Source organism: Globicephala melas, chromosome 10, assembly GCF_963455315.2.
Source record: "Globicephala melas chromosome 10, mGloMel1.2, whole genome shotgun sequence".
In the NCBI taxonomy this organism is placed as follows: Eukaryota; Metazoa; Chordata; class Mammalia; order Artiodactyla; family Delphinidae; genus Globicephala; species Globicephala melas.
Window position 1 is genome coordinate 64,045,573 of NC_083323.1, and position 12,525 is coordinate 64,058,097.

Sequence of the window (12,525 nt, forward strand, 5' to 3'; positions counted from 1 at the left end):
CCAGGGCTTGACTGGGGATCCATGGGTGATAGTTTCAGGGAATCCATGAACCCCATGAAACTATATGAAAATCTTTGTGGGCACAGGCATTTCTTTTGGGAGAAGGTCCACAACTTTCATTTGCTTCCTTTTTTTTTTTTTTTTTGGCCGCACCGCATGGCATGCGGGATCCTAGTTCCCCGCCGGACCTGGGATCAAACCTGCAGCCCCTTCAGTAGAAGTATGGAGTCTTAACCACTGGACCACCAGGGAAGTCCCTCACTTGATTCTTAAAGGGGTCTGTAACCTTAAAAAAAAGTTGCAAGCAACAGAGAATCTTTGAAGAACTTTGAGAGCGGTGGGACATGATGAGATTTAAGTATCAGAAAGATCACTCTGGCAGCAATGTGAAAGACAGAATGAAAGAGGTGACACTAGGGTTAGATGGCAGCCTAGACAAAAACGATGAGGGCCTAGACTGGGAGAGTGGCATTTAGGACAAAACAGAGATACTGGACAAGAGACGCCTAGGAAACAGAAGCAACAGGACTTCCATCTAATTGGCCATGTGATTAGATTTCAAGGTGTTGGAGAGGAAGGAGGAGATGTCCCGTGACTGGCTTAGGCCACGGGGAAAACGGTGGTGCAGTTAACTGAGCAGAGGCGGCTTTTGGTTCGGGAAGGTAGGGGTGGGGGTGATATTTATATTTGGATCTGTTGAGTTTGAAGTTCTTGTGGAACATCGATGTGGACTTGGAAGAGACTGTCTCAAGAAAATATGTAAAATTAGAAGGGAAAAGGGCAAGGAATGGAACCCTGAGGAAAACCAACATTGAAGGAATGGGCAGAGAAAGAGGAGTTCCATGATGAAAACTAACACTAACACTAACTAACACTAAACTAAAACTAAAACTAACATGATGAAAACTAACAGGGGTTCCATGATGAAAATTAACTAGCAAGAAAGGCAAGAGGAGAACCAGGACTTAGCAATGTCTTGGAAGCCAAAGGAGACAGTTTCAAGAAGTGGGAACATTGCCAAATGCATCTGATAATTGATCTAAGGTGAGGACGAGAAGGTTGGGCTTGCCAACAAGAGGTCATTGGTGAGCAATGATGTCAAAACTTACCTCATACAGAGTGACGTAAGTCAGAAAGAGAAAAACAGATACTGTATGCTAACACATATATATGGAATCTTAGAAAAGAAAAAAAGAAGGTTCTGAAGAACCTAGGGGCAGGACAGGAATAAAGACGCAGACATAGAGAATGGACTTGAGGACACAGGGAGGGGGAAGGGTAAGCTGGGACGAAGTGAAGAGAGTGGCATGGACATATATACACTACTAAATGTAAAATAGATAGCTAGTGGGAAGCAGCCGCATAGCACAGGGAGATCAGCTCCGTGCTTTGTGATGACCTAGCGGGGTGGGATAGGGAGGATGGGAGGGAGACGCAAGAGGGAGGGGATATGGGGATATATGTATATGTATAGCTGATTCACTTTGTTATAAAGCAGAAACTAACACACCATTGTAAAGCAATTATACTCCAATAAAGATGTTAAAAAAAAAAAAAGAAAACTTACTTATGACATCACTAAGGCAAAGCCCCATGAAGTCTAGAAGTCTAATTGAAGGACTTAAACGAATCAAAACAAAAATCTGTAAAGGAAGGGGGCTTCTCAGAAGCTTTAGGAAAAGCCTGTGTGTATGAAAAGGTTAGAGTCAACACAAAGCCATCAGTGCTTTAGGAAAGATGAATAAACTCAACTTAAAAAGATCAGAACAGATAGAAACTATTGTTTGTTTATTTATTTTCTAGACTTTCACAAGGCCTATGGAATTCTCTTTCGGATACCTGGAGTCCCGGAGTATATATCTGTAATCTTAAGAAGTAAGGAAAAAACCTTCTGAAACATATAGGCTGGAATGCTGTTTCCTGCTCCGGAGGTGAGCAAGAGTAGGGGAGAAAACATTTAAGGAAAACAAATCACTTAAAAGGTTTTAAGTGTAAAGCAAACAACAGATGGTGGACAGGAAATATCCAAATCCATTGGGCAGAAGAGAAATCCCATAAGAAGATTCTCTTTTCTCCTCCCTCTGCCTTCTCACTTCAACCGTATCAACCTCCAGAGGTCATCCTTCCTGCCTCTGAATTGGATATCTGAGTGTTTCCCTAGAAATCGAGTTTTAGGACCCCTTTTGTGCCTCTGTGCCTGTGTCTCAAACCCCTAGTTCCCTAGAAATCACAGACTGGGCTGTATAGATAGCTTACACTAGAAAGTCCCAGCAATTCTTTTTTTTTTTTTTTTTTGCAGTTCGCGGGCCTCTCACTGTTGTGGCCTCTCCTGCTGCGGAGCACAGGCTCCAGACGCGCAGGCTCAGTGGCCATGGCTCACGGGCCCAGCCACTCCGCGGCACGTGGGATCTTCCCGGACCGGGGCACGAACCCGTGTCCCCTGCATCGGCAGGTGGACCCCCAACCACTGCGCCACCAGGGAAGCCCCCCCAGGAATTCTTTGGGCTCTCCTACTTAACATCACTGGCCTCTTCTGGTCCCAGGCCAGTCTTTGGTTGCTCCATGTTGCCCTAAATAACCCTCTATGAGCAGCTGTCTGACTTATTAGAAGCAAGATGAAGGATAAGATTACAGGCACCATCCAGTGGGTACTCTGGGTACAGCCAGGAGGGGCTCTGGAGAGCATCAGACGCACATACTTTGGAGTCTCCAATTACAGCCTGTTGGGAAGAGGCTTTAGGGAGAACTAGGGGTGATGGGCCTCTATGACATGAGATAGAAGAAGAAACAATGTATGACTTGGTCACTACCTTTTTGCTGAAAAGTTTCTTTCTACCCTAACTGAACATTAAATAAGAAATAAAGGACATGAGGAGCAAATGTTTGTTAGATGTGAATTATACTTTCTGATGGATATGCAATTAAAAATTGTAAATCCTACAACAGCAATCCAGAGAAGGGAATAGAATCCTCCTCCTATGAACCTTTAAAAATAGGATAAACATGCATTTGGAATGGACTGCCTGTCTGGAGACAGAGGGATAGAGTAGATGACTGAGGTCCTCTCCAGCAGAATATGCCAATTTCATAAGGCCAAATGTAGCATGGTTTTAAGAGGACTGGACCACTTCTGGGCTGGAAAGGGAGTTAGGATTTGGTATCTAATCAGCCCAGTTTCTGAGTTCAGGATGTCTGATTCCTGGCCACTCTTCTACTTTAAGAGGTTACTAGCCTTGCTACGTTCAGGGAATGACAGAGCTGAGGCCCCTCTTGATCTTACAGAGCCCAAACTCACTTTCCCATGTGTCCCACAGCCTCTAGGGAAAAACCTTTCTGTGCCCTTTCCCTGTGAGAACTAGGGCCCCTCAAACCCATCTCCAGGAAGGTCACTTCTGCATTTGAGCTGCTCTCTCAGTTGGGACCTCTCAGCTCTACTTTGAGTTTTCTGTTTTGCTTCCTTCCTCCCTAGAATTCCATCCTCTACCGCTCTCAGTCCCTACTGACATGCACCTGTGATGTTATGGGGATTCACAGTGGGGTGTTTCCCTGGGTACACTGTGCCTGTCACAGAATCCCGTAGGCGTCAGTCCAGTTGGGCCCTCCAGAAATGAGCTTATCAATAGCCCCTGCCTCCACAGAAGACGATCCTTCCCTTAAAGTGGGTGATGGGCATCTCTAGAATAAGAGGGTCTCTCTGCTCAGGATCAGAAGCTGAGAGGGCTCTGCTGCTCTTGGACCCACGTTAAATCTTAGACCCTTTTTTTTTTCTTTAACCTCTTTCCCTTTCCAGGAAGCTCTACTTTTTCATAAATGCAGAACTCTGTGTGCTCCATCTGGAGTTTTCAGCAGGCTCTCACTTCCCCTAACCTGACAATCCAATTCCACAGGCCATCCTACCAAGGCTTTAGGATCAACACTCAGAGTTCCTGTTGAAGAACTCATTATTGGCATGGGATTCTTTCCAGGAGAGGAGAGAGAAGCAACAGAAGCCAGGGCAGCAGTCTCTACAGCCTCAAGGAGGGCTCTGCATTCCGAATCTGGCTCCTATTCCTAAACTCAGGCCTCTGTGCCCTCCTTCCTGTTTCCTCATTAGAGCGTTCTCCTGTTCATAATACATATCACAGTTATAAACATTAGTTTAAAATATACTTAAAGTCTCGCTTAACTAATATACTAATAAGAAGGATTATAAGAGCAAAGATGGTGTGTGACTTTTCCACTGATGTAGTCTTAGTGCCTACCATCCTGTTTGGCACACAGCAGATGCTCAACAATTCACTTTTTATTTAATTAGTAATGCATTTATTGCATCATGTACTATTCTAAGCACTTTACTTAAATGAAGAGTTCAGTTTCTTGAAATCTATCTTTTTCATGAACTTTTCCCTGGTTAATCCAACCAACGCCTATCATTTCATTACGTAAGTGGATTCTACTTGGTTAAGACACACTTGATTATTTTTATTTATGTGCCTTATGTAAGAATTCTAGTAATGTATGATATCTTTCCTCATTAAAGTTCCTGAAGGAAATCAACTTCTCCACAACACACAGGACAGGGCACTATACAAAGTGGATGCTTGACACAAAGTCTAGGAAAGCCTAGGGAGAATGGAGCAGAGGGAAGGGGAGGCTAGCTGAGATCCCCTTCTTTCTCTCTTTTCCTCATCACAGTCTCCATGTCCTAGTATCCCTTTCAAAGAAATTCTGCCTCTCTTCAACACATCACAAATTACGATATACAAGAACGTACATCAAAGAGGGAAAACAGTAAAAATAAATAAATAAATAAATGATAAATTGAGGAAAAAACACCACATCCCCTATCTGCCACTTCATCTTTCCATATACCTGATATTTCTGACTCCTAGGTTTCTTGGACTCAACCCAGAGACGGGTTCTCTCTGGCTTTGCTTTCTGCCCCACCCCCTTGGATATGTACTGATTAACTGCTGCTGTTCCATCTGTTCAAGGGTTAAAGGAATGGAAGGGGAAGAAAGGCCAGAGAATGACAGAATGACGCAGAAGTGTGCCTAGTAGAAGGAACTGTGCTGTAAGAGTGAGGCACCTAACCCTGGACAGTGCAGGAGCTCTGCAGACATCAGAACTGGTACCTGAAGATTCACTAGGGCCCACCAAATACCAATGCCAAATCTCCTCCTTTCCCCATCATTTCCAACGTACTTGAAGTGAATCCACCTACCGCCCCCTCAACAATTTTATCTCTTTAGTCTATTTCTTTCCAATGTTGCTTGAGAAAACACCAGTTTTCTAGGTACCAAAGGACCAAACGGTCCCAAATCTTCAGAGAAACTTGGAAAGATGATTTATGGAGACTTAAGTAAATAAAAGTGGAGCAAATGAAATCCAAAAGCACTTGTGGACTTAGACCTGACAGAGTTTTAGGGAAGCCCAAGATTCCAGTGTGAATCTACAGCAGGAGGATCTTCAGGAGGATAGTTCTCTTCTACAGGCTAGGGAAGTGAGGAAATTCAAGGCAGCCTCCAAGCCACGGCTTTCGTCTCCCCCCAAGCTGGGCCCTCCTCCTTACCTTGGGCATCACCACCAGAGGTTAACACGGCGATGGCTTTGCCAACCCCCAGGGTTTTGGCTGCATGGTGCTCTTCATGGGTCATGATCCACTCTAGAATTCAAGAGAATGGCCAGTTAAGACACGGCGGGATCAAGGTGCTATGAGCTCAGGGGATGATGGCGCTGTTAGACTGGCTACAGCCACCTCAGTCAGGCTCTCCCACTGCACTGAGTCTGAGCTTTGCAGCCTGGGATCTTTGGACTTCCTCCAGAAGACAGCCACACCCCACAGAGTGACAAGCTGAAATGTCACAGAAATCAAGCCCAAGACTGCAAAAATCCTCGCTAATCCCTCCCACCCCAATTGGAGCCTATTTGGAGAATGAGCTAAGGTCAAGGAGAAGGGTGGATGACTGAACAGAAATGAGAAAGGAAAAAGTTAAGTTAGCCTCAAAGATTCCTCCCTTTTAATGAAGGGAAGGGCTGTTGCAGCGGATAGGAATCAGATGAGGCTTGGGGCACTGAAAACTAGCAAAGTGGAAGCAGAAAAGCAAGGGCAGGGTGGGTTATGGTGAAGATTAGGGTCGGGTGTGATGGAATTGGGCTAAGCTAGAACAGGAGTTTGCGGTTATAGAGGCACATTGGAGCTCGGGCAAAGTAATGGTTCAGGCTCAGGAATGGTTAGGGACTTTCTCTGGCTTTTCCCATCCCTCTCAGGGTCTCTGCCTCCTAAGCATCTCTTGATCCTTTATCTTCAGGCCTTGTTCCTCACACTAAATACTATCAAATGGGAAGAGTAACACAAAATCACTGCCACATATACACAGATATGTACACGTGACATGTGAACACCTTCATATTTTTGTCTTTAGGGCTTCTCTCTCTCAAAGGAAAACAAAAGACCTACTTTTGTATCCATAAAAATGCCAATGGAATCATCACTCTCCCAGTTATCTGGGCTAAAATCTGTTATTTTTTAAATTTATCTCCTCTTTACTCTCAGAATCAAAACGGTTACCAAACCCTATTATTCTTCCTTCTTATTATCTTCCCTTATCCTTCTCTTCCTTTCTGTCCTCACTGCCTCTTTCCACCTGAATTGCTTATTACAATAGCTGGTCTCCCTCTGCTTGTGCTTCCCTTCTCCACTCTATTTGAGACACAAAATAAACCTCCATGGGAAGGTCATAGGCCCCTGAGGCCTCGGTGGAGGGAGGATTCATTCACACCAACAGGAGCTGATGACCTTTAAATACAGCTCATGTTTCTGCTGTGAACCCAGGGCAATCAGGGTAGCTGCTGATAAAGACATAGGTCACATCCACATACAGATCCACACACATGCCAATAAAATACATGCAATGAGACACTCATGAAGAAAAACATACAGAAAGACACATAGTGCTGTTAACAAACACAGATTCACAGACATGCTACATATAATCAGTGCTGACAGATAAACCCAAACTTTTTGGGTCGGCATTCAAACTTCCATGATCTAACTCTTGCCTAGAGTTTCAACCTTTGCTCCCATGAATTCTCTGCTCCGTTATCACCTGAACATTTCTTTGTTCCTCCCCACTTTTGTGCCTGTGCACACTGCATCACTTGTCCGGAAGGCCACCCTGGTTCTTTCCACAGATCAATATCCTACTCCATTATTTAAGGCCCGTCCTAGTCACATCCCTGTTAAACCTATTAAGCCCTCACTGATTACCACAGGTCAAGGAGGGCTTCTTTCTGGACCTCCTCTAATCACATATTGTCTGAAACCAGATCATTCACTTAGCACTTAATTACTACTTTATGTGATAGTTTAATTGCTTCTTACTTACTGGAAAGGTTGGACTAGATAAGGAGTCAGCAAACTGCAGCCCATGGGCCAAATCAAGCCCTTCTAATGTTTTTGTATGGCAGCAAACTAAGAAAAGTCTTTACATTTTAAGTGGTGGAAAAAACAATTCCATGACATGTGAAAATTATATGAAATCCAGATTTCAGTGCTCATACCACTCACATTCTTTTGCATATTATCTATGGCTGCTTTTGTGCAGAAGAGATTATTGTGACAGAGACCTGATAGCCTGCAAAGCCTAAAACATTTACTATCTGGCCTTTAACAGAAAAAGTTTGCAGACACCTGGACTAATGATTGCTAAAGTCATTTCCCCAACTAGACTGAAAACTCCTTGGGCGGGGGGGGGGGGGGGGGGGGGGCGGGTGGATCATGTTCATTTTTTAAACTCTCCCACGGCCTACCAAAGCCTAAAGAAGTCTATGCACATAAGAACAGGAGTTCAATAAACTCTTATCGAAAGCACTAGTGAACTGATAAACAACAGGAAATGCACACAAATATAGAAAAATTTTAAAATATGCTTGGATACAGATGTACTTCTATATTCCCTTACTTCTAACACATACAGATACAAATAGGACCTAAGAAAGAAGATAGTGACAAACAGTGAGGAATACAAACACACATAAATAGAAACACTCTCCTATTTAACCAGAGTGTTCCTGTGCAAATTTCTGCAGTTCTCAAAAAAAAGAAAGACTAAGTGGTTGCAAATAGGAAGGCAAAATTTTGGAAAGAAGAGAACAAAACATGTGAGTACTATGCTGATCCCTTTTTCCCTGAGTTTTTTTCTTCTCAGCCACTCTGGGAGCTCATCACTGGCAGAAACCCATACAGGGATCTTCCACCCACAGAGGCTTCAGTGAGGGAGAGAATTCATCATAAACGGGGAAGGTTAGGAGTGCGGACCGGCAAAATACAGCTCAAATTCTTCTTCTGCGCCTCTATGTTATAGAAGCACCAGTCACAGATATGCAAGCAGATTCATGAATAAACAGACCAACAGTGACACACGTAGAAACAGATATGTTAAAACCTATATATAAAATCACAGGTGCGGAGATAAGCACGCGGGAGGGAGAAATACTGGAGTGGCAGCATTCTAGGTGCACTGATTTGAACTGGAGTGCCAGGGTAGGAGTCGGGCGGCCGAGGGCCACTAGGTCCGAATACCACCCACCCATCCGTGATTTCCAGGCAAAGGGGCAGTGCGTGCAAGCCGAGCGAAGGGGCTAGGATTCTTCACCCATCCCCCGCCTCAGCTCCTTCTTCTGATGCTATGCCACCTCTTTTTTTCCCTTCTGCTCCTTTCTGTTCTCCCCACCGCCTCCTCCCAGCACGTTCATTCCCACCTCGCTCTCAGCTTTCCCCCTCGCTCTTTACCCAAGGGCCCCTCTTGCCTTACAGTCTTAGCTCTCCTCCTCCCGGTCTTCCTTGCAGATTGTCCTTGGGGAAGGGGGGAGGGGAGCTTGGCGAACACGGGGAGGAGCCAGGTGGAGGCAACAGGGGAGGGGAAAGAGGAGAGCCTTTCCAGCCTCCACTAAGCTGATGCTGGCCCGGAGGCTCCGCCTCCTCCTGGTCGCTTTTCTCCTCCCCTTCCCCCTCCCGCTAAGAACACAGCTCAAATGTGACACCGGCTTAGTCTCTTCACTCCGCAGAGGGTTCTGGAGTCCCCGCATCTATCTCGGGAGCCATCAGCTCCTGTGTACAGTGGGAATCAGAATTTATTTAGTTGCTTCCCTTGTTATCATCAGAGACACTTTTTTTCCGAGCGGGGGCTGCCTGAGACTCCTTGCATTCAAACATCCTCCGCAGCCAATAATAAGCCTCCCTCTCTGGCCCTATCCATTGTCTCCCACCTCTATCACTCTTTGAACAAACATTTATTGCAAGTCTGTGTGCCAGGTTTTGTATTAGGTTCTGAGAGATGAAAAGACAAGTGAAACAGAATCCCTGCCCTTGAGGAACATTGATCACTGGTATTTTCTATGGAGGGACCTCAAAAACTCCTTTTACATTTACGTACCTTTCTCAGAGAAAATACGGAGAAGCTACCTAGGAATGAGAGTACTAAGAGGCAAGACCCCTGCCTTGATAGCCTCATTCTGAAGACTGCACTAGAAGCGGGTGCAGGATTCTGATAGTGAACCAAGCATATCTGTTGGGCTACAAAGCAAACAGAATCCATTCTGGGAACATAGGTCCAATACTACCACAGCAAGAGGTGCAACCTTTACTCAGATCCTCTTTACTCTTTCCACTGCTCCACCCATGCCTTGTTTCAATGCCTCTCCACAGTCATCTCTCATCTCCTTGCTGTTTCTACTGCCCTTCCTCTTGCTTTCTTTCGTCTCTGCACCTGCACATTCTACAAACAATAAGAATGCAAGTGACTAGGAGATAAAACCATGTGACTACACAAAATTAACTTTTGTACTGCAAATGATACCATCAAGAAAGTGAAAAGACGGGGCTTCCCTGGTGGCGCAGTGGTTAGGAATCTGCCTGCCAATGCAGGGGACACGGGTTTGAGCCCTGGTCCGGTAAGATCCCACATGCTGCGGAGCAACTAAGCCCGTGCGCCACAACAACTGAAGCCCGCGCACCTAAAGCCCGTGCTCCACAACAAGAGAAGCTACCGCAATGAGAAGGCCGCACACCGCAACGAAGAGTAGCCCCCGCTCGCTGCAACTAGAGAAAGCCCACGCGCAGCAAAGAAAACCTAACACAGCCAAAAATAAAAACAAACAAATAAATAAATTTATTTTAAAAAAAAGGAAAGTGAAAAGACAACCCATGGAATGGGAGAAAATATTTGCAAATCATATATCTGATAAAGGACCAGGTATCGAGAATATGTAACTCTGGCAACCCAACAATAAAAAGATAACCGAATTTAAAAATGGACAAAAGATCTGAACAGATACCTCACCAAAGAAGACAGAAGATGGCAAATAAGCATATAAAATGATGCTCAACATCATATATCATTAGGAACCACAAATTAAAACAGAGACACCACTACAATCTATTAGAATGAAAAAAAAAAAACTGACAATACCAAATACTGACAAGAATGTGGAGCAACAAAGAACTCTCATTCTTTGTTGGTGCAAATGCAAAATAGTACAGTCACTTTAAAAGATAGTTTTGCAGTTTCTTACAAAGCTAAATATAGTATTACCATATGATCCAGCAATCACACTCCTAAATATTTACACAAATGAGTTGAAAACTATATCCATACAAAAACCTGCACATGAGTGTTTACAGCAGCTTTCATAAGTGCCAGAAACTGGAAGCGACCAAAATGCCCCTCAAAAGGTGAATGGATAATCAAACTGTGGTACATCCATACTGTGGAATATTGCAATTAAAAAAAAAAAAATGACCCGTCAAGCCAAGAAAAGACATGGAGGAAGCTTAAATACAAACTTAGTGAAATAAGCTAGTCTGAAAAGGCTACGTATGTATGATTCCAACTATATGACATTGTGGAAAAAGTGAAACTATAAAGACAGTGAAAAGATCAATGGTTGCCAAGGGCTTGGAGTAGAGATGGAGCAACAGATAGGCAGAATACAAGGGATTTTTAGGGCAGTGAAACGATTCTGTGTGATGCTCTAATGGAGGATACATGACATTATGTATCTGTCAAAAGTTACAGAACTGTACAACACAAAGAGTAAACCCTAGTGTAAACTATGGACTTTAATCAATTATAATGTATCAATATTGGTTCAACAATTGTAACAAATATGCCACACCACTGCAAGATGTTAATAATAGGGGAAACCGAGGAGAAAACAGAGAGGATATATGGAAACTCTCTGTGCAATCTGCTCAATTTTCTGTAAGCCTAAAACTTCTCTAACAAATAAAGTCTATTAATTTCAAAAATATATTCTGTTCAATGAAATATCAAATAAAATTGTGATATTAAAAAAATGGGCAACGGTTTGAATAGACATTTATCTAAAGAAAATATACAAATAACCAATAAGTACATAAAAGGCACTTTCTTTTTTTGAAGATTATTATTAATTCAATTTCTTTAATACATACAGGCATATTCAAATCATTTGTTTCTCCTTGTGTGAATTTTGGCAGATTGTGTCTTTCAAGGGATTGGTCTTTTCCATCTAGGTTATCAAATTTGTAGGCATAGAGTTGTTCATAGTATTCCTGTATTATACTTTTAATTTCCATGGGATCTGTAGTGATGTCCCCGCTTTCATTTTGGGTATTAGTAATCTGTGTCCTCTTTCTTTTCTTCTTAGTTACCCTAGCTAGGGATTTATTAACGTTATTGATCTTTTCAAAGAACCAGCTTTTGGTTTCATTAATTTTCTCTGTTGATTTCTTGTTTTCAATTTTATTGACTTCTGCTCTAATTCTTTTGGGTTTTTTTCCTGCTTACTTTGGATTTAATTTACTCTTCACCTATAGTTTCCCAAGATGGAAACATAGGGAACTATAAGAGATTTAGATCATCTTCTTTTCTGATATATATATCCAAGGCTATAAATTTCCCTCTAAGCACTGCTTTCTCTGTATCCAACAAATTTTAATAAGTTGTGTTTTTCATTTAGTTCAAAATATATTTAAATTCCCTTGAGATTTTTTCTTTGACTCATGCGTTATTTAGAAGGATGTTGTTTAATCTCCAAGTATTGGGGGATTTTCCAGTTATCTTTCTGTTATTGATTTCTAGTTTAATTCCACTGTGGTCTGAAACCAGCCATTGTATAATTTCTGTTCTTTTAAATTAGTTAAGATGTTTTTTATAGCCCAGAATGTGGTCTAGCTTGGTAAATATGTTATCATGTATGTATGAATGTATGAATGAATATGTATGGGTGAATCATGTGACCCTGAGAAAAATTTATATTTGGCTGTTGTTGGATGAATTGTTTTTTACGCTTTTTTCCTGGTAATTGATTTCTAATCTCATAGCATTGTGGTCGGAAAAGATGCTTGATACGATTCCAATTTTCTTAAATTTACCAAGGCTTGATTTGTGACCCAAGATGTGATCTATCCTGGAGAATGTTCCATGTACACTTGAGAAGAAACTGTAATCTGCTGTTCTTGGATGGAATGTCCTATAAATATCAGTTAAATCTATCTGGTCT

At 42.7% G+C, this 12,525-nt stretch overlaps 1 protein-coding gene across 6 annotated transcripts in view; it reads right to left on the reverse strand.

The window, feature by feature from the left end:
- The window catches only part of PFKM (phosphofructokinase, muscle), a 44,050-nt gene that overhangs the window by 16,676 nt on the left and 14,849 nt on the right, over positions 1–12,525 (reverse strand). For 3 of the 6 annotated variants that reach the window (XM_070046492.1, XM_070046491.1, XM_030835267.3), the window contains exon 2: positions 5,552–5,644. In XM_070046492.1, the coding sequence (XP_069902593.1) occupies positions 5,552–5,636 (85 nt within the window). In that variant the 5' untranslated portion in view covers positions 5,637–5,644. Of the gene's footprint in view, positions 1–5,551; positions 5,645–8,773; positions 8,936–12,525 lie in introns of those variants that run through there. The other 3 variants (XM_030835266.2, XM_060306844.1, XM_060306845.1) reach the window with 3 other exon arrangements.